The sequence below is a fragment of the Lethenteron reissneri genome, chromosome 26, assembly GCF_015708825.2.
Source record: "Lethenteron reissneri isolate LAM-NWPU_2019-01 chromosome 26, ASM1570882v1, whole genome shotgun sequence".
Taxonomy (NCBI): domain Eukaryota; kingdom Metazoa; phylum Chordata; class Hyperoartia; order Petromyzontiformes; family Petromyzontidae; genus Lethenteron; species Lethenteron reissneri.
In genome coordinates this window covers 9,160,787-9,186,559 of record NC_083804.1, presented here as the reverse complement: position 1 = coordinate 9,186,559, position 25,773 = coordinate 9,160,787, and the positions used below count along the sequence as shown (strand labels likewise).

The 25,773-nt window shown below is 49.9% G+C and overlaps 1 protein-coding gene across 1 annotated transcript; it reads left to right on the top strand.

Annotated features, from left to right (window-relative positions):
- The first annotated feature begins 6,757 nt into the window (after positions 1–6,757).
- MEP1A (meprin A subunit alpha) lies at positions 6,758–25,090 on the top strand. Its single transcript, XM_061560051.1, has 14 exons — positions 6,758–7,068; positions 8,926–8,947; positions 9,981–10,025; positions 10,765–10,814; positions 12,106–12,181; positions 14,688–14,805; positions 17,331–17,506; positions 18,028–18,249; positions 19,435–19,584; positions 20,403–20,618; positions 21,121–21,594; positions 21,861–22,031; positions 22,436–22,766; positions 24,125–25,090. The coding sequence occupies exons 1-14, from the start codon at positions 7,003–7,005 to the stop codon at positions 24,297–24,299; spliced, it is 2,292 nt and encodes a 763-aa protein (XP_061416035.1). The 5' UTR covers positions 6,758–7,002; the 3' UTR covers positions 24,300–25,090.
- Positions 25,091–25,773: the final 683 nt, after the last annotated feature.

Below are 25,773 nucleotides of genomic sequence, written 5' to 3'. Positions count from 1 at the left end.
ATTTTCTCCCGGTTTTCCCCTCCACGTTGAGACTCAACATCACGCGTTTAGAGGATTTGGCGGCTGTACGTTTCCACGTGATAAGCCACATCGTTGAGCTATCATCTGTGGCCAGGTCGCTTCTGAGAAAGAGCTAAAGAGCTCAATAAAAAAGTGTTTTTAATATTTATTATGTCAAATCGATTCGGGGGGTTTTTGTCCTTGTATAAGCCGAGATCACAGCATTGCAGGGCGATGATCTCAGAAAGGTTGGTGCCGTCCTTGTAAATCCCCCACGCCTTAACAAACAACGCCCTCGTTCTTCTCATCACTTGTGCCCACATGCTCGGTGAATCCCCTCGAGAGGGGGGGGGGGGTAATACCTCCCGCCCTCCCCCCCCCCTGGATGTTGACATGGAAATCCCAGGGATGCCAACGATGGCTCACACTGCTTTTCCTGAGCCTTCGGAACTAACGGTGCACTTTAGGAATCGCAAGGATGATGGTGATTCTTATTTATTACTCTGCTACTACGATTGTTTACTCAGGATAGCCGAGCTGAGTCTCGTGACTTTTTCAGAAAGGGCCCTGGCAAGGGGTTTTTTTTTGTACCGTAGAGGGTAGCGATTGATACGTACATGCGATTTTAGTGCTCTGGGGGTATTTAAAAAATTTTGACATTTCCCTTGGGTTTGGTATTCCGTGTGCGGGACAGGCCGTGCGGGACAGGCCGTGCGGGACACACAATCCAAAGCATGGAGCTACAAGATAAGAGCTGTTTACGTTGTATATATTTGGCTTGTGTCTCAATTTAATCAAGCAATATTGAACTAGATCAGTTGTTCTTAATCTGTACCGCAACCTTGCACCCGTTTGGTTCTCAATCGTAAAAAAACGTATAATTTTAATAAATACATAGGATTGATGAAACAAAGTCGTTGTACTATGAGACCTCCTTTACCAGTGGCAAAATATAGTAATAGGTTTTTACCCTTTCAACTGGTACAACCCTTTATACAAGGCAACATGTTTGCAATAACCACAACACAAGCAGTCAAAATGTAAACAAAAATAAACAACTCTGATGATGATAATGATATGCACTGTCCTTGAAGTTGATTGGTCCACACCCGAGACAGCTTTTCTTAGAGCCTAGTCTCCATTTGTGGCCAAGTCGCTTCTGAAAAACAGTTATCTAGCTCAGCGGGTCTTAGCTGGTGAAATTAAAAAATTATATAGTTTCGTTTTAGTTTAAGTAACATTCTGACAACATTTGAATTAACGCACATCCTCATTTGATAAAGGTCACGCGTTGTGGCGTCGACGTTACGCACAGGGACCAGTTCGCTTTGTGGGTTCGAGCCCACGGAACGAACGTCACGTGGCATTGTCCCTTCCCTCAAAAGAAAGCTGTCGTTCCTCGCAACGGCTCCCACCTGGCACCTGTGTATCCACCTACACGCGTGTGCACGCTATGGAAAGGGTAAGTGTCGCGCCAGTGACCTCGTGCCTCCTTGTGGTCGTGTTGTCGGCCGAGCTTCGTCGTAGAACAATGCAACGACGACGACTTCCTCGTGGCCGTGTGAAGTCTCGCCTGAAAGGCGCATTAATTCTCCCGATGCCTATTTATCGCCGACAAACGTTCCCCTTACAGAGGTGCCACCCCCCCCCCCCCGAACACCCACACCCCCCCCCCCCCACCCATTAAATAGCACTTCGCGAGACAATGAAGAGCGAAGTTTGCCATGCACGGCAAACAATAGGGAGGCAGGAGGTGTTCATCGTCAGCTTCGTGTGCCACGTGGGCGGGTGAAACGGGGCCTCCTACGGTTACGACGATGTCTTGAGTTTGCCTACAAAGGCTGGGCATTGTCTCCAGGAATGCGAGCAATGTTTGACATCGCGTGCGGAACATACACCTCATGAAGGAAAGACAGATGCCTCTCTATTGTAGACTTACAGATCCGTCCTCGTGGACGGGGAGAAGTTTCCGGCGGGTTTCTCTTGTTCGTCTTCTTTAAATAAAGTTTAACAAGTAGGCTTTCGCGACCAATATCATCCATAATAGAGGGTTTTTTGGGGGTTAGATCGCGTAAATATATAAATGTGTCATTAAAACCCGCCACCACCCGACACAGCCAACTGGTAAGGGTTGTCACGTAAACAGAACGTGGCCAATTCATAACTAGTACAACACACCAGTGTGTTGGAGAGCAAAACCACAGCATTTACAATCTGAGTACGACGTTTCGCCAGTAATTACAACCAGCTTCATCAGACGACAACCAGATTTGGGGAGGTCCAGGGCAGGAGCGGACAGCACTTGCCATTGATGTTGGATGTGGATCATGACTTGCCTATAACCTGCACGAGATTTCTTCACGAGATTAATCGATTAATTGACGTATCGCTACCAACAACAACAAAGTCACACAACAGCCGCGTATCACTGCGGTCATTCGATTAAAGTTCAAATCTTGGTCAGGTGTCGAATCGACCTATCATCATCCTCCCAACCTGGGTCGATAAAGCATTGGCTCCAGTTAACATGCAACGATGGACCAGTGTCGTAATGTGGTTGGAACCTGTTGAGCCAATAATAGCCAAATGTGGCCCAAGATTTCACAATTACTTGGGTCGCATTGCGTATCATACTTAACATACTGCGCCCCGCACCCTCTACCGGAGTCATTTAGCATTTGCAAATTTGAGACTTAACGCCGGAGATAAGCAGCTTTTGACCTTTGACCTTGAGAGATATTTGCATTCGATGACGTAAAGTGGACAGTTTGACTTTGAATAAGTTCGACTTTCCTTTCGCTGGCGTAATTGTCACGGACACAAATTGGAAGGCAGATCCAGGACGACCGCTGTCTAAACATAGACCGAGGTCCAACGCTTTCTCAATACCGGAGCGGCGTCAAAGACGAGTTCAAAGTTAATTTGCATCACCGAGTGAGAACCCAAGAAGACCCACGCAAGAGCCACTTGGGTTGCAGTAATCCGATTCCTGCTTTCGCAAGACACTGAGCCAACCAACATCGATGAGAGCCCTGGGTTCTAATCCGGTTTTCAGCCGTTCAATCGCGATTAATCCGGATTGAGATGACGATATGATGGTCTCAGCCCGGTCACCAATGTCTGCACGCAAATGTAACCGCACTGAAAATGTTGATTTTCACGTAATTCAGGATATTCCAACTCCGATTGATTCATTCTAGATTTGAAGCTTTCGTGACTGCAAGGATTCATATATAATAATAGAAATAATAATAGAAATAATAATTATTATTTTATTTCTTTTTTTTTACCTACGTGACATTACCGAAAATAACCTAAGAGTCCGATTGATTAAACCACAGGGACTCCTCTACTTACGAACGAGTTAGGTTTCAGAGGTCTGTTCGTTAGTGGATTTGTTCGTAAGTCCAACGTTACTCCTGTCAATTCCTCACGTGTTGTACGGAATGTACACGAAACACGGAGAATGGCTTTAAAAAGGTGTATGATCTCCTGTAGATGGAGATGCCACCGATTATTCACGTTCTGCAGATGTAGATGTCACCACCGCCATCTATTACGCAGGCGATTTCACTTACGACTCTCGGTCCGAACAGGCAACTGGACATGCGGATCGGTTTGTTCGTATCTCTGAAAGTTCGTAAGCCGAATGTTCGTAAGTAGAGGCGTTCATCTACTTCTCTTTTGACTGTCAAGCGATGGCCACCTCGAGTAAGGAGGGGGGGGGGGTGAGAAGGTGGCATCAAGTTCTGTGATGTCACCATCCAAGAGGCTCTTAGTCTTGCACGGAGTGGTGTACTGCTTTCTGCGAGAGTTCCGAATTGAAATTTCTTCCACAACATTAGGAGGCGGCAGTGAGAGCACAACACGAACATTTAATTTGGAGCTTTCGTGACTGCAGGAATTACTCTTTGGTTCTTTCGGTAAAGTCACGTAGAATGAGAAAATAATAAATTAAATACTAGCATACGACGTTTCGATTGCAACACAAGCAATCATCATCAGGTATAAATGAAATATAAACACAAATCTAGTATACTTAGAAATGTAATGTAATGACTCTCTGTTGTATTACATTACATTTCTAAGTATACTAGATTTGTGTTTCTATTTAATTTATACCTGATGATGATTGCTTGTGTTGTAATCGAAACGTCGTATGCTAGTATTTAATTTATTATTTTCTCTTTATACGTCACTTTACCGAAAGAACCAAAGAGTAACACGAACATTGGTGGGGGAAGGGGAAAGAAAATATACCTTGACGTAAAGAAAGCACTGTGTGCCCCCCCATGTCTTGCCACTCTTGTATCTTTCTAAGTCGCCTTTTCTCGCCATCTGCCTCCTCAATCTTTGCCGTTTCTCTCTCTGTTCCTACTCCTCCGTGTGCTCTATCCACGCTTTCGTTCTTTTTCGCTTCTCGCCCACCCCCTTCGCTCGCTGGAACAAACTGCCCCCTCCGCACTAAACAGTCACATTCGCTCACGAGTTTCAACTCCTCACTCAAAACTCTACTTGTTCCCTCGCTAACCCCATAACCACCTCCCCCCCCACCCCCTTAATCTCCCCCCCCCCCCGAACAACCACCTTATATTCATATTCTATGACTATCACTCATCAATCCCATTCATTCATTCCATCCGTCATCATTTACTGTCATCAAATTCGCTTTCACGGAATTCACGCAGCACAGATTCGCCCCCATTGCTTCCTCTCATCCGTTTCATTCAACCTCATCCGTACCGTTAACATTCGCACGCTGTACCCGATGTGAATTGTTTGTAAGGCGCCTTGGTTATGGCGCTATATAGATTACGTTAAGATAAGATGTTGTAATGATCAGCAGAAATATAAATAAATACAAATTATTAATAAACAATCAACATCAAAGGAATAACGAGTCTCTCTTTTTTGTATCACGACATTTATTGTCGACATTCTACCTACTGGGCCGCATCGATGTCTCATGCGGGTTCAAGTTACCGTCAGGGGTCGACTCGCTCTATCATCAACCCCGGGGTCGATAAAGCAAGTGCTACTTCGTGGGAAGTCAACAAGAAGACGGAAGCTTGTGTTGCCTCCGAAACGTCGTGATTTTTATTTTATTTTTATTTTACTTTTATTCATTAAATTTTTTTACCTACGTGACTTTACCGAAAAAAACCTAAGAATATAAGTCAACAATCTTCTTGGTTCTTTCGGTAAAGTCACGTAGAAGGAAAATAATAAAATAATAAAAATAAAACATAATAAAATAATTCTCACGACGTTTCGGCCACAACGCAAGCAGCCGTCTTCAGGTGGAGAACAGATCTGTCAGACTCTGCCTTCTCGACAGACCTGTTCTCCACCTGAAGACGGCTGCTTGCGTTGTGGCCGAAACGTCGTGAGAATTATTTAATTATGTTTTACTTTTATTATTTTCCTTCTACGTGACTTTACCGAAAGAACCAAGAAGATGAATCCCTGCAGTCACGAAAGCTTTAAATCGAAATAGGTCAACAATGTTCGTGCTTTCATGAAACCTGTACCCTGCCATATTACTATAGTGGGGGTGCCACGATGGCTGAGATGTTATCTTCCTCGCCTGCTATGCAAGAGGTCGGGGGGTTCAAGCCCGACCCTGATGCCTGCTGCTGTATATTTGGAGCGTGCGTGTTCTCCACGTGGTTGCGTGGATTTTTCCCCGGGTCCTCCGGTTTTTCCCCTCCACATTTAGAATCGTACATTTTCGCACGATAAGCAACTTCGTTGAGCCATCATTTGTGGCCACGTCGCTTCTGAAAGAGAGCTGTACAGCTCAGTGGGCCTTACCTGGTAAATTAAAATTAAAAGTTGTCAAATATGATGGATGGTCGCTGCCCCCGTTGGACTTTTGAAGACGAAGGCCCCCTTGCCTGAGTCTCTGCCGCCTCCTCGTGGCGTAAACTGAACCCGACAGCATTAAGGACCGCTTGGATTGGACTAAGGGGCCGTCCATAAATGACGTCACGCGATTTTGGACGATTTTTGACCCACCCCCCCTCGTCACACAGCGTCACAAAAAGTCAGACCCCCCTCAAATATGACGTCACAAAGCTCTGCCCCCCCCCCCCCAAAACCATAAACATGCTTCAAATCGCTTTAAACTATTGTCATTGCGTATTTAATGTGGCGCTGCACTCTGATGTTGTAGGAGAAACATTTATTAAAAAGTATATTTAATTAAGTAGAACGTGTTGTCTATATTTATTTAAAGTTGCGCATTTTTACGTGACGTCACACTTCTCAACCCCCCCCCCCCCCTCGTCACACATCGTCACAAATGTCTGACCCCACCAACCCCCTAGGTGCGTGACGTCATTTATGGACGACCTCTTAGCCACAATTGCTATCAACCAACAATACCCGACATTCGTCACTAAGTGATGCCACCACGGCGCCTGTGCCAGGCCACGTGCACGTTGAGGCCACGTGAAGTTGTCGAAGGCTCGCTGACTGAGATGGCCGCGAGATCCACCACCTGTGTCCCCTACTGTGCCAACTTGCTGCGCTTTATCCACCCAGCGCACCGCTCGTTGTTGTGAACGTCGCTCCTCGGCCCTCCGTTGTTGCTGGAGGGCGGCTGCCTCCGACTGCCCAGTAGCAGCGTCCTTCACGATCCTCCTCCTCCACAGAGGCCGATCTTGACACCACTGGCACATACGTCCACTCAGCCCCACATCCTCCCGTACCGCATCAGCTCCATCTCTTCTCCAGCCCGTTACAACCCCCAAACACGCCTAATAAAGACATTGTAAGGCGATTCGTCGCGATAACGGTGAATGAAGGTAGCGGATATCTCCGACAGCCGAGAACTTTGCTCCTTGGCTGGGCAAAGTCCAGGAGGAGTTTTAAAGTGCCGAGCAGAGATACAGAGGCCCCGGCAGGAGAAGGGAGAGGGTCTTCAGAGGGAATTGCGTTGGCGTTGAAACGGCGCGGAGGACAAGAAAGAGGACACCCAAAAAAGTGGCATTTGGGATCATGGCGAGCCTGTGGGGTCTCCTCCTGACCCTCGCTCTGGTCGTGGGACATGCGGTCGCCTTCTCGGTGAGACGCGGAAGCGGTCGTACGGGGTTTCTCCGCGCGTGTTTATATCTCATGTGTCTAACGTGTATTTATCTCATGTGTCTAACGTGTGTTTATCTCATGTGTCTAACGTGTGTCTATCTCATGTGTCTAACGTGTATTTATCTCATGTGTCTAACGTGTGTTTATCTCATGTGTCTAACGTGTGTTTATCTCATGTGTCTAACGTGTGTTTACATCTCATGTGTCCAACGTGTGTTTATCTCATGTGTCTAACGTGTGTTTACATCTCATGTGTCTAACGTGTGTCTATCTCATGTGTCTAACGTGTATTTATCTCATGTGTCTAACGTGTGTTTATCTCATGTGTCTAACGTGTGTTTATCTCATGTGTCTAACGTGTGTTTACATCTCATGTGTCTAACGTGTGTCTATCTCATGTGTCTAACGTGTATTTATCTCACGTGTCTAACGTGTGTTTATCTCATGTGTCTAACGTGTGTTTACATCTCATGTGTCTAACGTGTGTCTATCTCATGTGTCTAACGTGTATTTATCTCATGTGTCTAACGTGTGTTTATCTCATGTGTCTAACGTGTGTTTATCTCATGTGTCTAACGTGTGTTTACATCTCATGTGTCTAACGTGTGTCTATCTCATGTGTCTAACGTGTATTTATCTCATGTGTCTAACGTGTATTTATCTCATGTGTCTAACGTGTGTTTATCTCATGTGTCTAACGTGTGTTTATCTCATGTGTCTAACGTGTGTTTATCTCATGTGTCTAACGTGTGTTTATCTCATGTGTCTAACGTGTGTTTACATCTCATGTGTCTAACGTGTGTCTATCTCATGTGTCTAACGTGTATTTATCTCATGTGTCTAACGTGTGTTTATCTCATGTGTCTAACGTGTGTTTATCTCATGTGTCTAACGTGTGTCTATCTCATGTGTCTAACGTGTGTCGCGAGGATGGCCATCGCCCAAGACCGTCAGCAGTGGGGGCAGTTACAGGACAACATCACAGGGTGGACATGTGCACACTATCACTGCTACTGTGGTTGTGGTGGTGTGTGCGGAAATGTGCACACATATACATATATAGGATGACTGTATAGGGTAGAATTATATAGGATCCCTAGGTTTATCACGGATAGGCGGACATTGCACTCTAGTTGTAGTGCCTTACGCCAATATTTCCTTTCCCGCTCCGTGTCAGCATCGGCAGCGTTCCCGACAAATATCGAGTGAGGGGAATGAAGGTTGGGGATGTGTGCGTGTGTGTGGTGATGGACAAGTGCTAGCTTGACATGAGGGGTTGTGTTAAACAACGGTGAGTGCTGAGGTAGAACAGAGACGAGGTAAAACAAAGCGATGCCTGCTGCTGTGTATTTGGAGGTTGCGTGTCTCTCTCTCTCTCTCATCATCACGGTGGCTAGGAGATGTTAACTACCTCGCCTGGTATACAGGAGGTCGTGGGTTCGATCCCGACCCTGACGCCTGCTGTATATTTGGAGGTTGCGTGTCTCTCATCATCATCATCACGGTGGCTAGGAGATGTTAACTACCTCGCCTGGTGTACAGGAGGTCGTGGGTTCGATCCCGACCCTGACGCCTGCTGCTGTGTATGTGGAGGTTGCGGTGTCTCTCTCGCAGTGGTCGTGTGGATTTTTCTTCAGGTCTTGCGGGTTGTCCCCTCCACATTTAGAAACGTGATAAGCCACTTCGTTGAGCTGTCATTTGTGGCCAGGTCGCTTCTGAAAACGAGCTATATAGCTCAGTGGACCTTATCTGTTAAAATAATGTTTTATTTTGTATGTTTTATTGTTTGACTGTGGAATAATAATAATTAACGCGTTGTGTTGATTTATTTTCCAGGTGAATCCGGATGGAAAAATAGGTACCGTTACATTTATTTCACTTTTCTTAATCTTTTAATTTACAAATAATGCACAGTCATGCAATGTCTGGCGGGCAAGGATTTGGACAGAGCAGCTATAAAATCAGCGACTCGCTTTTGAGTACGCGTGCGTGCAGAGGGACGGTGCTGTGAATGTCATCGCAAGAGTGGGTCAGCAACTTGCGAAGTTGGTAATAGAATGTGGCAGAAAGGTAATAAGGGATGTAATGTGGAAGATGAGGTTGCCATGGGTGGAGGAGGGCAGGTCACCGAGAGGGGCAGTGCCACCCAGAGGGGCAGACAGAGAGGGCAGTGACCAAGTGGGAGACCTAATACCAGACGGAGGTGGTGTTGACAGTGCCGGGGCCTGTAGCATTTGTTATAAGGGGCCCTAAATTATAAAAAAAAATCCATAAAGACTAAAACACAATTTTTTTTACTTGTATAGTAAAGTCATTGTATTTTTTTATTTGCTATACAGCCAGATAATACGACAAATCGCTAACCTTAAACACCCAGTCGTTCATAAAAGTTGAAGGCGGTATAGTACTGTAGTAATAGAGCAAGTGCAGAATCACTCAACCGGAATTGATAGCTCGAAAGCATTTAGCGCGGGGCCCGTAGCTACATTTGTAGCTACATTTGTAGCTACAAATGTAGCTACATTTGTAGCTACATTTGTAGCTACATATGTAGCTACATTTGTAGCTACATTTGTAGCTACATTTGTAGCTACATTTGTAGCTACATTTGTAGCTACATTTGTAGCTACATTTGTAGCTACATTTGTAGCTACTTATGCGACTGGGATAATCCGGCACTTTACCACAACGGGCAGAAGGCGAAGGAAGCGATGGCACAAAGTTGCGGTGCCACAATATTCAGGGATTGCACGGCGGCATCGCTGCAGTGAAGTGATGTTAAAACAATGGGGAGGAGGAGTGTTGGAGCCGAAAAGTTACCGGAGCGCGCCTGGGTCTGACCATGAACTTTAAAAGTTTTTGTTTTCGTGAACGATTGTCCTGTCCCACAGAGGAGGACCTTGATGATGTCATCGACATCCCTCAGATCAACCGCGGTGAGGCATCGACAAGCAGACACGTCAACACACATGAGTCAACACTTAGACACGAAACAAAGACAAAGGCCCCCCGTGTAGCCTTAACAGACTGTTGGGGCAAGTGCTGTTAGCGAGCACCTATGAAGGGCGGCACGGCACACGAGGGGGTGGGTGGCCAACACCACGCCCGGCCGCCTTTGTCTCCCCAGTGGTGATGTTTACACACCACACCAGGTACTCATTTGAGGCTGAGTCGACCTAGGGGAGGCCCAGGACCGGGTCAGTTAAACCTCACACACACAGACATGGAAATACACAGTCAACACGTAGACACACATACACACAAACACGTGAACACATAGACACACACACACTAGCACACAGTCAACATATAACTACACACACAGACATGTTAACACATCGACATGGCAACACAGTCAACATAAAGACAAACGCAGATACATCAAAGCATTGAGAGACACAGACATATCCACATGCAGACACGTTCACACATAGACTCTGCTAAATGACGTACAGTAAAACTGAACATCATGAACATTCACATCAGTCAGTCAAGGCCATTATTTAATTTCTATTATTATTTCTGTTATTTTATTTCTATTATTATTCCAGTTATTTTATTATTTATTTTTACCTACGTGACTTTACCGGAAAACAAACTAAGAGTAGGGCCGCTCAGTCTGTAACGCGTATCGACACGTCCCTGTTACGAAACCTCGTTGTGTTTTGTTTCCAGATGTCATGGTTCGATTGACTCAGGGCGATATCTTCGGGCCATCGTCCCCGGTAAGACAAAATATCAAAAACTCATTAAATTTCATAATAATAATAAAAACCTCACGCAACTCCACTGGATCTCACATCACCCACCATCCGACTGCAGCAAGCACAGCAAACACAAATCACACTTCGTCGTCTTTCCCTTCCCATCAACCACAAGTGCGGCACATCTGGCAGTGCATCATTTGAGCAGGATTGCGTGACGCAGGCCAATTGTCCGCTAATTATAATTCACGTTGCGACTTGGCTACGTACGGTGTGAAAGAAGTTCAACAGACACACACCCGTGACTTGTATCCTCCACAGCGGTGTATGAACCGCAGCATCGCTACGCGCCGTCTGCTCCACGGCGAACGTAAAACATCTGCCCCTTGTCTCGCTATCCCCGGCTCATCGGTGCAGTGCCAATTGCCGTGACAGCCTTGAACGTCAACAACTCGCGTGAGACATGGGGCCTGCGCGTTGTAGGCAAACTCGACATGATCGCGAGCGTCGGAGTCGATTGCAATCGACGCATCGGTGATATCATCAGCTGCCTGATAAACACATTCCTGCGGAGGGAGCTGGTAGGAACACGTTGGGTTGATCGGTCAATGGCCTGCAGGGTCAACGGCGGCGTGGTGTATTCCGAAAATATGCCCGACTGTGAGGGCGGGCACAAGCCGGCGTGAGTAGGTTAAACGTTGAGTTTTATAAGGGCACCACGGGGTGACCAGCCCCTCCCCACCCAGCCCCACCCCTCCCACCCCCCACCCTCTCCACCCAGCCCCTCCCCACCCAGCCCCTCCCTCCCCACCCAACCCTCCCTGCACGACGGACACAATAATCCCCTATGGGCTGGTGTAACCAGGAAGTTCCTACCAGTATACTTGTTGTAATGTAACATTCGTTGCCATGTAATAGTTGTCGGGGCCATATGGTAGCGGATATCATTTAACTCCGGTCATCCTCACAGCGGCTTTTGGCTGGTAATCCAACAAAGGTGGTTACTTGCAACGCGCGCTTTCAGATGCGCTTCTGTGGCCGTCTGGAATGCTCTTCCTTCCGATATTAAGAAGTCACTGCAACTATTCACTTGTTAATCTAGATTGAAAACTCATTTCTTTCGAACTGATCTTCGTGTTTAGTTTGTTGTCGTTCCCTCGCACCTCGGATTGGCCACGGTTGGCTACGTACGGTGCGAAAGAGGTTCAACATACATCATGTCCACGAGATGACCGCTATCCTACCCACGCGAGTTCTGTTATCATGTGGACACGAGCGCTGCAGCTGTCTGTCGGGGTGAGTGTTTCTGCAGAAGGAGAGGAATTCCATCATTGGCGATGAATACATATGGCCCATGCCCATCCCATACATCCTCTCCGACAGCCTGGGTGAGGACCCTGTCACTCGAGCCCACGTGTTTCTGGTTTAGTGTGTGTGTGTGGATTAGTGTGTGTGTAAGGCCTCCTGCCAGCGGGCGTTCGACACTTCACGTGGCCTCAAGGTGCACGTGGCCTGGCACAAGCGTCGTGGTGACGTCACCGCCACTTAGTGGCGAATGTCGGTTGTTGTTGTTGTGTGTGAGGCTATATGGGAGAGGGGGAGGGCATCTTTGTCTTTGGTTTAATGACCTTGTGGGGAGCGGTGGCGCAGCGGAGTGTGCGCTCCGCTACGAACCCGGCTACCCGAGTTGGAATCCCGCTCACGGACAACACCAATGACGATTATTTTAACTGGTCCTGGGTCTCTGCTAGGTCGACTCAGCCTCAAATGAGTACCCGGTACGGTGTGTAAACATCGCCGGCCACCCACCCCCTCGCGTGCAGTGCCGGCCTTCGTAGGTGCTCGCAAACAACACAGAGTATAAACACTTGCCCCAACAGTCTGTTACAGATTCTTAGGTTTTTTCGGTAAAGTAACGTAGGTAAAAAATTTAAATTAATAAAAGTAAAATAAAAATAAAATAAAAAATAAAAATCACGACGTTTCGGAGGCAACACAAGCTTCCGTCACAGCACGACAGCTATCGTGCTGTGACGGTTCCACCTGAAGACGGAAGCTTGTGTTGCCTCCGAAACGTCGTGATTTTTATTTTTTATTTTATTTTTATTTTACTTTTATTGATTTAAATTTTTTACCTACGTGACTTTACCGAAAAAAACCTAAGAATATGAATCCTTGCAGTCACGAAAGCTTCAAATCTAGTCTGTTACAGGCTGTGTGTGGAGAGTGGCTGTGCAGTCGTTCTCACACTGCGCTGAGAACCCAGCGACCCGCGTTCGATTCCCGCTCACGGATGGAATTGGTCTTGCATCCCAATGCAGGGGTCATCTTTAGAGAGTCTGGGGACTCGGGCTTTGCTGGGTGAAGCTTGGGACGTTACTATATATTTATTGACGTTACCCAATAGCATTGCGAGAGACGGATGTTCTGATGTAGCAGCGGCACATGGGGCCAAACCCACTGCAACGAAGGCAATCGTCCGTTACACCTGGGAGTGGTTGCTACAGTTACCTCTATTTATATCATCTATAATCACTTCCTATTATCACGTTTTGTCCTTGTGTTAAGATTATCAAGTCTTATCATTAGTACTATAATGCAGCAGAGTGATTTGCTTATTTGCTTGAGTGGTTTAAAATTTTCTTCGAAGGACAAACGATGTGCAAACGTGATGGGACAGTGTCATTTGCGTGTTTTTATTGATGCATGCTTTGCTGAACCAGCCCAATGACCCCACCACGCCTCACCACTCACTCACTCCTCCTCCTCACCACTCACTCCTCCTCCTCACCACTCTCTCCTCCTCACCACTCACTCCTCCTCACCACTCACTCCTCCTCCTCACCACTCTCTCCTCCTCACCACTCACTCCTCCTCCTCACCACTCACTCCTCCTCACCACTCACTCCTCCTCCTCCTCACCACTCTCTCCTCCTCACCACTCACTCCTCCTCCTCACCACTCACTCCTCCTCACCACTCACTCCTCCTCCTCACCACTCTCTCCTCACCACTCACTCCTCCTCACCACTCACTCCTCCTCCTCACCACTCACTCCTCCTCCTCACCACTCACTCCTCCTCCTCACCACTCACTCCTCCTCCTCACCACTCACTCCTCCTCCTCACCACTCACTCCTCCTCCTCACCACTCACTCCTCCTCACCACTCACTCCTCCTCCTCACCACTCACTCCTCCTCCTCACCACTCACTCCTCCTCCTCACCACTCACTCCTCCTCCTCACCACTCACTCCTCCTCCTCACCACTCACTCCTCCTCACCACTCACTCCTCCTCCTCACCACTCACTCCTCCTCCTCTTCCTCACCACTAACTCCTCCTCGAGCCACTACCTCATAACGAGACAACGCAAAGAGCAATACGGTGCTATTTTGGAGAGGGAAATAACTCTGACACTCTTGTGTCCGGGGATGGCCGACGCAAGTTGTGTGTTCAGCTTCTCTGATGAAAATTTTTTTTTTCAAAGTGACGGCCCAAGTGCGTCATAGACATGGCGCCATCGAGACCCCTCACGGAACAGCGGGAAGATCGTGGCTTGGTCATGATGACGATTGACCGCATTGTGGTGTAACTCCTATATATTTAAGACCACATAATGTCTATGCAGTGGCGTTGCTATATATATATATTTTGCGGCCTGCCAGAAACTCACTTTGCGTTATTTTTATATCTGGCAAACAAAGTTTAAACTCTTGCGGGACAGCCCCGGCAAACGCGACCTTTACCCCTACGTCCCCCGGGTTACCGTGAACATCTTCATCCAACTACCTCTTCACTCCCTCCCTGAACCCCCATTCATAACCCTTCAACAAACACTTCATCACCTCTCCAATCTCGCCCCCCCATCCCCCCCCCCCCCCCCACGGTGACCCAGACCTGAACGCCAAGGGCGTCATCCTGCAGGCCTTCGAGCAGTTCCGACTCAAGTCGTGCCTCGACTTCAGACCTTACGCGGGCGATCGCGACTTCATCCGCTTCCAGAAGCTCGGCGGGTGCGTGCGTCCGGGGCGCGCGGCTCGCCTCACCGACACAAGCTCCACCGAACCAGACGACCAAAAACCTTTATACCATGACCCCCAACGAGCCCGAGCAATCAAAATAGCAGGAATAATTTTTTTTTTCGAATTCGGTATATATATATTTTTAAAAACTCGATATTTCAAGAGCCGCAATGCACCTTGGTGAATACGAAACGTCGGTCCTTAATGAATAACGTCACGAAGCAGCCCTTAAAGAGGCGCATGCTGGTCCAGAGCCACAGGTTGCCGACTCCTACCCATGGTAAACTGGACTTCCATGGTAAATTGGATTTCTATGGTAAACTGGACTCCCATGGTCAGGGGTTGGCAACCAAAATACAAAAAACCCTCAATATTCCAAGAGCCGCAATGTGAGTCCTTAAAGAGCCACAGGCTGCCGACCCCTGCCCCAGCCTGACCCCGAGCTCAAGCCCTACGCCTCGTCCCAAGCCTCTGACCTGAACAACTCGTCCTAACGCTAACCCCAGCTCAAGTCCTAACAGCAGCAGCCCTAACCCAAGCGCTAAGTCTAACCTCGATCGTGTCCTAACCTCTACAGCACACTTACACCCGCACCTCCGATTGACGCACGGTGCGAAAGAAGTTCAACATAATACGCACATGCAGAACTCAGACATGCCTCGAAACTCGGAACTAGCCCCCTAATCTCAGTCCTAACCACACTTCAAAACCCAATAGGCTGTTAATAAAAGGATGGCACATCATGATCCCCCCCCCCTCCTTCTTATCCCACCTGTTCCAAATTGTGAGGGCACCCCCTGGGAACACAACCCTCGCAACCCCCGCCCCCCCCCCCCCCACTTTGTTTTGTATGATCCCACACCCGTGCCTCCCTCCCAACATAGAAGTTCATGTCAAGTGTTTCACCACCAGAGACAATGAACCTTGGCCCAGGCCAATCTCGACGATGTGATAACAGACAGCAGAGATATCTCCTCGTCCCCTTGCTGTGATAAGGCACTGTGCGGAGCTCGCACGCACGCACGCGTAACCACGCACCCCTACTAATTATCGAGTCAAGCCACTGCTGGATGGAAACCTCCGCAAGCAGCGTCGGTCAATGGGAGTTGTTTGACCATACTTCACCACGCTGCTCAGATTGGTGAAAGGGGAGGCCGAGGAGCCAGTTGAGATGTGAGTCGCCACTCATGTTCGTTTTCGCTGAGAATCAAACCGAGGTCACTGGGTTCATCGGGCAGTGCACTAACCACTGCGCCACCGTTCCACCTCTGGCTTGTACTTTATTAATTAGCACGGTTGGCTACGTGCGGTGCGGAAGAAGTTCAACACACATGTATGCAACTAGGAGGGGACCATTGTCAAGCATTTCATGATTCAATCCCACCTTGATTCGATGAGGTGGTCGTGATGTAAACATGACCCCCTAATCGTGATAATTCAACAAATCTCCGGGGTTGGAGGGCAATGAATCGAAATACCGCTGGAACGGATACAGTAATGCGGCTGTATAATACATTCGTGTAGAGAGCGAACTTTGAACCTCGTGGTCTCAACGGCTCTGACCTTAGACAATTTGCGATAGCAACACCATTCCCCTGGTACCCAGAGTGCTGTGACCTTCATGAACTCACCCCCGCCTCACCTTCATCTCTCTACTCTCCTCCACGCACTCTATTACCTCTCCACTCTCACCTCACTCCCACTCCACTCACTCTCCTACCTCTCCACTCTCACTCTACTCCCACTCCACTTACTCTCCTACCTCTCCACTCTCACTCTACTCCCACTCCACTCACTCTCCTACCTCTCCCCTCTCACCTCACTCTACTCCCACTCCACTTACTCTCCTACCTCTCCCCTCTCACCTCACTCTACTCCCACTCCACTCACTTTGCTACCTTTCCACTCTCACCTCACTCCCACTCCACTCACTCTCCTACCTCTCCACTCTCACCTCACTCTACTCCCACTCCGCTTACTCTCCTACCTCTCCCCTCTCACCTCACTCTACTCCCACTCCACTCACTCTCCTACCTCTCCACTCTCACCTCACTCCCACTCCACTCACTCTCCTACCTCTCCACTCTCACTCTACTCCCACTCCATGCACTCTCCTACTTCTCCCCACTCATCTCACTCTGGGGGGGGGGGGGGGCACGGAAGAGCGGTTAGCCCCCAGCTGGTAAACAAAAATCCACTGTCAAGTGTCCACGTACGAGGTCAGGTGATGCGTTACCCCTGCGTCCCCCCGACATTGTACCGTGAAGGAGCACAGGGAAACTAGGCCCTCATGCGGTCCCCTCGCTTCAATCATTGGTCCTTGCTATTATTGTCACTCGGATGGCATAGGCCCTCGTGCAACAAGGCCCCTTGTCCAATCCCACCACCACCCTCCACCCCTCTTCATATCCCATTGCCTGGGCCCCTCCGGCCCGTAGACCGTGGGTGCAGTCGCACCGCCTGCGCGCCCCACGATAGCTGCGCCGCTCATTTCCATCGCCGTGTCCCCGCGACAGGTGCTGGTCATCGGTGGGGAACGTCCGCGGCGGACAGGAGCTGTCGATCGGTCAGAACTGCGACCAGAAGGCCGTGGTGGAGCACGAGATCCTCCACGCGGTGGGGTTCTGGCACGAGCAGTCGCGCTCCGACCGCGACGACTACGTCACCATCCATTGGGACGAGATCTTGGCCGGTGCGTGAGCGCTTTGTCGGATGGTGCGAGATTCCTCCGGCAGCAAATGCTGCTGCGATGCGAAGGCGGTCGGGGAGCAAATGCGCGCGTTTCCAAAATAAGCGTTGGTGCGCTTGTGTGTGAACGCATCCCGAGACGCTGGACACAAATCGGTGTGCGTGTTTAGTTTACGGCTCTCGCGTCACGGGCAGAGGGGAACAAGCAAATTAATGTCTTGAGCTTGTGACACAGCGATGACGGTAACACGACAAAACATCCCAATGTAGCAGAAACCATCGCGACAAAAGAGACTCGAGTCTCGGCGAGCCTTGGGAATAAAAATAATAATAATATTCGAGATAGTCCTCCGTGTACAAGTGGCGAGAACTTCAGTCCGTTTGACGCCCGAGGGAAGTTCGCATGCGACGTGAACCGTGTGCCGAGCACCTTGCTTTGCCGCAGTTTGGCCCAGAGGCAACTCGTGCCCGTTCCGGGCTTTTGACCTTTCCGTTGACCCCGCCCCGCGCGTGCGCGCAAAACAGGAAAGGAGAACAACTTCGACAAGTACCCCGACGACGAGGTGGACAACCTCAACACGCCGTACGACTACGAGTCGGTGATGCACTACGCGCCGCTCTCGTTCAACAAGCAGGACGGCGTGCCCACCATCACCACCAACATCCCCGAATTCGACAGCGTCATCGGCCAGCGCCTCGACTTCAGCGGCTACGACCTGCTCAAGCTGAACCGCCTCTACGGCTGCAGTGGGTTGTCGCTCGGCTCGCAAGTCACGACCCGGGCCGGAGATTAACGGCCCTTATTCGGTTCGCTGCTAGGCTAGGCGAAGGACTCCCCAGGGTCGTGGTGGGTGGGGGGGGGCGTTGGGTTGAGCGTACTGCTTGAACCACGCTGCGTCGTGTGGGTTAACGAAGGGACAGGAGGGAGGGGGGGGGTGGCACTCGCCACCGATGATCGCAATGGTCCCAGGAATCCAACTAGAGGGCTTCGGGCCACAATGTCCGTGTGAACAATGATTTTATTTTATAGTTTGCGTTTGGCAAGAGGCTCGTAAAAGGCACGAACCGTAACAAGGAAGGGGAACGGTTGGGTGGGGGGTACAGGAATTTTGCGGACCGAATTACGAGCTCAGTGCTCCTGGGTTCTGGGAAGGGGGCTCACTGCCCCCCACTCAGTTAGGGACTGCGAGCGGAAAGTGGTAGGTGTTCATATGGGGAAGGGAAGGTAAGGGAAGAGGAACCAAAGTAGAGGGGAGAAAGGGATGGGGTAGGGGGAGGTAGGGGAGAGGGGGGGAAGTGCGCCCTGGTGAGTGGGTACGTGAATCGGTACAGGGCTCTCGCCTTCACCCGCTGCCACTGCGCGGCATGGTGAAGTATGGCAGCACAGGGATGTGTGATTTACTGAAAGTGAGAGAAAAAAATATCCCGTTTCCAAACTGCAAGCTTGTTTTTGTTATGTTCTCCTTCAAGAGGGCCTTATCTGCTTTGGAGAGCAGGAAGAGTAATTGAATGCAGTGATTGGTTGCAACTGTTCCCTCCGGGCACATGTTAAGAGACGCTTGGACATTTCACTATCTTTCATCATCATCACACTTTGGTTTCTTTTAAAGCTGTCGTCATCATCATCATAGTCATATTACAATCGATGCATTGAAAGGCGTTTGTCATTCTGCTTTTAACTTGACAACCAAAGGTGGTGGAGGGTGGGGAGGGCTCTTAGAATCAACCCTTGTGTGCTCACGAGGCGCCAGTGTATCATTATCCATAAACACTTCCAATCCGTCGTCGCTACCCGTTTACCGGCATCTCCACCGTTGAAGCGGCAGCGGGGCTACGGGTTCCTCGGCGGCTGAAATTTCAAAGCTTCATCCCGCTGCCCTCATTCTCTGGTCGTTCGCCACTCCTCGACCCCCCTCCTCTCTCCCGTCCCAGCCTCGACCACTACACTGCTCGACCAGTGCGACTTCGAGGAGATGAACATCTGCGGGATGATCCAAGACCAGCAGGACACGGGCGACTGGGTCCACATGTGGTCAGGGGGCCCCAACGGGAACGACCACACAGTGGGCGGGAAGTGTCCAGGTGAGACCTCTATCTGACCCTGACCTCCCTGACCCTCGGCCTTTAACCCTGACCTCCTAAACCTGACATAACCCTGACTGACATCGTGACCAAAGACCATAAACTTCCCATCGAAATGCTCAACTCCTGACCCTGAATTGAACTCCTAACCCCTCGCCTGTTGACGAACTCCTGACCCTGAACTAACCTTGACCATAAACTCCTGACCTCTGACCTCCTAACAAAGACCCTCAAAATGCTATAACCCTGGTCTAACCTTCACACTGACCCTTAACTTCTAACCTAGTCAAACACAGAATGTAACCATAACGGTGATTCTTACCTCCTCACCATAAACGGTATGACCCTGAACCTACTCTAGAGTTTAACCTGACCCTAACCCTGACCCAGCTCTAACCCTCACCCTGCTCTAACACCAGAACCACACCCTATCTCACAATTGGATCCCAAATGTGGAACAACACTCTAAACCTATAACTGTTAATCTATTTAATATTTTTTTTATTTTACCAAGTAAGGCGCACTGAGCTATATAGCTCTTTTTCAGAAGCAACCTGGCCACAAATGATAGCTCAACGAAGTGGCGTATTACATGGGCATTTATAGCAGCCAAATACTATATGCGCATGTTTCTAAATGTTGGGGGGAAAAACCAGAGGACCCGGGGAAAAATCCACGCGACCACGAGGAGAGAGACACCGCAAACTCCAACTATACAGCAGGCGTCAGGGTCAGGATAGAACCCACGACCCTCCTGCATACCAGGCCGGCCCCTCAACCTCCTAACACACCGCGACCTCTGACCCTGGCCCCGGCAGGCAAGGGCCGCTTCATGTTTGTGGACACGAGCGTGGGCGAGGCCGGGAGCTCGGCGCTGCTCGAGTCGCGCATACACTACCCGCGCCGCAGCAGCCAGTGTCTGCAGTTCTCCTTCAAGATGACCGGCAGCGACAAGGACGTCCTCGCAATCTGGGTCAGGCTGGACGACGGCACCGGCGCCGTGCGCAAGATGGTGAAGATCGGCACCGTGCAAGGTGAGCGAGCGACGGCCGGGGCCGGGGGTCCACAATGGCCGGGTCGGAGGCGGCCGAGCCGGCACAAAACCGAGGGGCTCGGTGAAACGATCACAGATTCAGCGACGCGATTCAATCTGAGAATCGGTTCCCGTTTTGTTTGTACCACCTCGTCGACGTCTCTATCCTGTGTCATCTCTGTCCTGTTGTCTCTCCTGTCTGTCTCGCACGTATGAATGGGGAAATGGATGGATAATTAATGCTTCTTGTTGATATATCGTATGTAGTTTGTATGTTTTTTTGTAGAGAAAACTGGTTGTTGTATTTATAAGGCATGTCAATCCAATTTGAGATGTAATGATATGTCAAGCATAGTAAATATATTAAATTATGTCTCCCTATCTCCTCGTCTCCGATCCATCTCATATTCAACTCCCCGGTCTCACCTCCACCTCCCCATCCCTTTATCCACCTCCCTGTCTCCTATCCACCTCCCGCCGTCTATTTCCCGTGCGTCTTCAAGCCTCGGTAATGAACCAGTGGGAGATGGCTCACCTCGTGCTGCCCGCCGCCGTCAAGTTCCGCTACGTCTTCCAAGCGGTGCGCGGCTCCTCCAACGCCTCCGCCGCCGGCGGCATCTTGCTGGACGACGTGAGCCTCTCCGAGCGGAACTGCCCGACGGGGGTCATGCGCATCCCCGACGCCGTCAACCTCATGAATACGTCGGTGCCGGGAACCAAGATCTATAGCCCGGCGTTCGTCAGCCCTGAGGGCTACGGCTTCGCCATCGTCGTGTACCCGCACGAGCTCAGCTCGTCCAACGCGAGCCACCTTGGCGTGCGATTCCAGCTGCTGAGCAGGCCCGACGACGACGTGCTCGAGTGGCCCGCCGCCAACCGCCAGGCCGTCATCACCATCGTCGACCAGAACAGCGACGTGCGACTGTGCATGTCCAACGTGCGCACGTTCCTCTCGGACGACACGCGGCTCGTCCAGAGTGAGTTTCGTCTGTCTCCTCGCCTTCTACCTTCCCTCTTTTGCCCGCTATCACCCGTCTTACCCATCTCTCTCCTGCCTCTCTGTACCTGTCTCCCTGTCTGCATGTCCCATCTGTCTGCCTCTTTGTTTACTTGCCTGTCTGTCTGCTTGCCTTCTTGTCCACCTACTTTGCTGACTGTCTGTCTGTCTCTCTGCCTATATTTATGTTTGTCTGTCTGCTTACTTATGTCCCTGCCTGCCTGCCCGTCTTGCGGGGATGCACAGACACGGACAAGCTGTTCTGGGACCGTCCTTCCGTGACGGGCAACTTCGATCCACTGTGCAACTGTTTCCGCGGGCCGCTGCTGGGCTGGCCCACGTTCATCTCGCACGAGTACCTACGCAAGAGGGACTTCCTCAAGGGCGGAGACCTCTACATCTTCGTCGAGTTTAACGGCGAGTGTCACCCGTGCACGCACGCGGTGGTCCGCTCTGCACAAGATGAAATGGCACACTGTGCATTTCATTTTGGGCTGAGCAGCCTCCTGACCCCCCAGAGATTCGATGAATTGTCATGAATCTTCTTGAAAAAAAGAGACTTCTGGTCACAATTGACTCTTCCTTGGTTAGGTCACCTATCAGTCTATCTACTGTATATATGTACGTGTCTGCGAAAAGTGTGCAAATAAGCATGCAGAGGTGCACGCTGGGAATTACACACAGAGAGAAAGAGGAACACATGGATCAAAGAACACAAATTAGAGACATCGTTTGCGTGAGAAGACATCTTCATGAGAACCCCTTTCTTTACCCCTCCCACCACAACACCGCAGCTTAACAACGTCTTTCTTTCTCCACAGATCTCACTCACCTCAACAAGACGGAGGTGCCGGTCGCACCCGTCAGCGCCATCGCCACTGGCGACGACGTCGCCGTTGACAAGATCTTCGCCAACATCGACGCCGCCGCCGCCGATGTCATCGCCCCGCGGGAGCCGCTCGCTCCGATCTCGGGAGACGGCGCCGCCCCGGCTCGCGGGGACGCCGGACGCGCGCCGATGGCGGAGAGGCTGGCGAGGTCACGGCGCCACGCCGACGGCTCCGAACAGGCGCAGGGGCTGGGCCCCTGCGAGCCGAACCCGTGCCGCAACGGGGGCCTGTGCCTGGTGGAGGGCGGGCGCGCCAGCTGCAGGTGAAAGCGACCGAAAAGGAATAGAAGAGTAATTCTAGATTTGAAGCTTTCGTGACTGCAAGGATTCATATTCTTAGGTTTTTTTCGGTAAAGTCACGTAGGTAAAAAAATTTCATTAATAAAAGTAAAATTAAAATAAAATAAAATAATGTAATATAATAATATAATATAATAATATATTTTAATTTTACTTTTATTAATTTCAATTTTTTACCTACGTGACTTTACCGAAAAAACCTAAGAATATGAATAGAAGAGTAACCGACCGGCCTGCATGCCGGTGCTGCGTTCACCTTGTGCCACGCAGGGACAGCTGCTACTTAGGGGATCACCCTGGCCACGCTACAACGGGGCATTGAAATGGTTGAGATGAGATGGTGATGCAAGATGCTACGAGTTGTCGAGGAATTTAGGCGAGCGCCACTGTGCGTGCAAATCCTTGTCCTTGACGCGACGGTTTAGGATGAACCGAATCATCGATGTGAAATCACGATTCGCAGAGCGTGCCGAGAATCGCCGAAAGATTACAGCTACGAGAGGCACTACGTTAGCCACAATGGCGAAAAACTTGTCGATGCTTGACTCGAACTGTGAATCGTGGCAACTGAATCACAAGAGTATGTCGTGTGGCATGCGTTGTGTGCTGTCGTGTCAGCTGGCATGCGTCGCAAACACACACGGCTGCGCATTGGTCCACACGCCGTGCCATTTGTTGTGTATTGTATTGTCACGTGTCGCATTGTGTGTCACGTGTGTCTCACAAAGATCCCCCTATAGCCATACACTATTGCAGCAGGTGCTGTTAGCCAGCACCTGTTCACAGGTCAGCACGACAGACAAGGGGGCGGTGTGGCCAGCAACACGCCTGGCCGCCTTTGTCTCCCCAGCGTTAATGTTCACACATCGTATTAAGTACTTATTGTAGGCCAAGTCGATCCAGGAAAGGGCCAGAACCAGTTAAAATCATAGCTATTGATGTTAGCCATGGCCGGGAATCCAACTCGGGTGTTACGGTTCTAAACCCAGCGTGCCAACTACTACACTGCTGCTCCCCACTGTGGATAAAAGACAAAGATCCCCCGTATAGCCCTAACAGACTGTTGGGGCAAGTGCTGTTAACGAGCACCTATGAAGGCTGGCACGGTACACGAGGTGGTGGGTGGCCAGCGCTACGCACGACCGCCTTTGTCTCCCATGTGAGTCGACCTAGGGGAGCCCCAGGATCGGTTCAGATAATATAATCGTCACCAGCGGGAATCGAACCCGGGTCGCCGAGTTCCCGGCGCGGCGCACTAACCGCTACACTACAACTCCCCCCCCTCCCCCGTGCCCACTGTGGATCTCACGCACGCACGCAGGTGCCCTTCGGGCCGCGCGCTCTGGTACTCGGGCGAGCTGTGCGAGACGTCGCGACTGGGCGGTGCGCTGATGGGTGTCGTCCTGGGCGGCGTGACCACCCTGCTCATCACCTCGGTGCTCGGGGCCACCTTCCTGCGATCGATGAGGCGGCGGCGGCAGGCGGCGTCAATATGACGCAACAAATGGGGGGGGGGGGGGCAGCCGCGTGCACGAGGGAAAGAGGAGCCGAGGTGCAGAGAGAAAGGGATGAGAAGGGATGAGAGGGATGAGCGGGGAGGGAGGAGAGGCAGGGAGCAGGGAGGGGGGAGGGGGCGGGCGCTGCAGGGAGAGGTTGAGGTAGTGGCAGTGAAAGGTGACATTTCTTAATTATGGTTTAGTTGATGCCAATTTTAAATGCGGCTGAAAATGCTGGCGATGTAGATCTTCAACACATGTATACATGTTATTGATCAATCGCTGAATATTACATCATTTCCGCACAGTCTCGCTGTGCTTAGATTAGCGGTAGCGACGTATTTTGTTTTATGGTCTACAATGAGTGCATTAAATACATTTTCAAAAATGCACATTGCTGCGTGTGATGATAAAAGCAACCAAGAGAGCTGGCAGTCCGACGGCACCACCGACTCCGGCTGGCCAGAATCGCCACTGAAATGCATTACCCATCACCCCCTGGGGTGAACAATTGGCCCATTTACACTACCAAATCTCTGGGCTTTCCCTCCATGCACAACTGGAGGGCCTTTGGGCCATTCAGCACAGCAAATCACGTAACAATTAAGTGTTTTATCACTGGTCCACCACGCTTCTGCATCAGTGTTTCCAGGAGCTGGTGGTTAAGCAAATATTATTAAATGCTTATTAACCAAGTTCAATTCGGGGGAGGTAATTTGCCCGATTGCCGATGGAGACGTTGGAGCATTGCAGTAAAAAAATCGGAAAATAAACATTCACCAACACGTGAACCTGATGTATGTTGAACTTATTTCGCACCGCACGGAGCCAACCGTGCTAATCGGAGGAGCGGGGGGAAGCACAACAAAATAAACACAAAAAGCAGTTATGAAAAATAGTTTTCAATTTAGATTTAAAAGTGAATAGTTGCAGTGACTTCCTAATATCGGAAGAGCATTCTAGACGGCCACAGAAGCGCATCTGAAAGCGCGTGTTGCAGGAACCATTTTTGTTGGATGATTAGCCAAAAGCTGCTGTGAAGATGACCAGAGTTTGCATGATGGTTTATGCTCCAGCAAGGTATTGTGGTTCATTTGTGGCAAGCAATTTGTAATGAGTGCGACCTTAATTTGTATTCGTTCACCAAACGGAAGCCAATGCAGCTCAGCAAGCACCGGACTGACACGGTTGGATTTTGCAAATAATTGTGTACAAGCTGCAGCCAGTGCCGGATTAAGCTAGTGTGGGGGCTTCCGCATATGTTATAAAGGGGCCCTAAATAATAAAAATATACATTAAAACACAAATGTTTTACTTGCATTTTCTATACAGCCAGATAATACGACATATCGCTAACCTTAAACACCCAGCCTTTATAAAAGTTGAAGGCGGTATAGTACTATAGTAATAGAGCAAGTGCAGAATCGCTGAACCGGAATTTATAGCTTGACAACATGGAGCGCGGGGCCCTTGA

What these genes read in the sequence shown, in the direction of transcription:
- MEP1A (XM_061560051.1), top strand. Translation starts at nt 7,003, where the DNA reads ATGGCGAGCCTGTGGGGTCTCCTCCTGACCCTCGCTCTGGTCGTGGGA. An exon ending in AGTGGGCGGGAAGTGTCCAG is followed by an intron (nt 19,585 to 20,402) that starts GTGAGACCTCTA and finishes TGGCCCCGGCAG; the next exon opens with GCAAGGGCCGCTTCATGTTT. An exon ending in CGACACGCGGCTCGTCCAGA is followed by an intron (nt 21,595 to 21,860) that starts GTGAGTTTCGTC and finishes GGGGATGCACAG; the next exon opens with ACACGGACAAGCTGTTCTGG.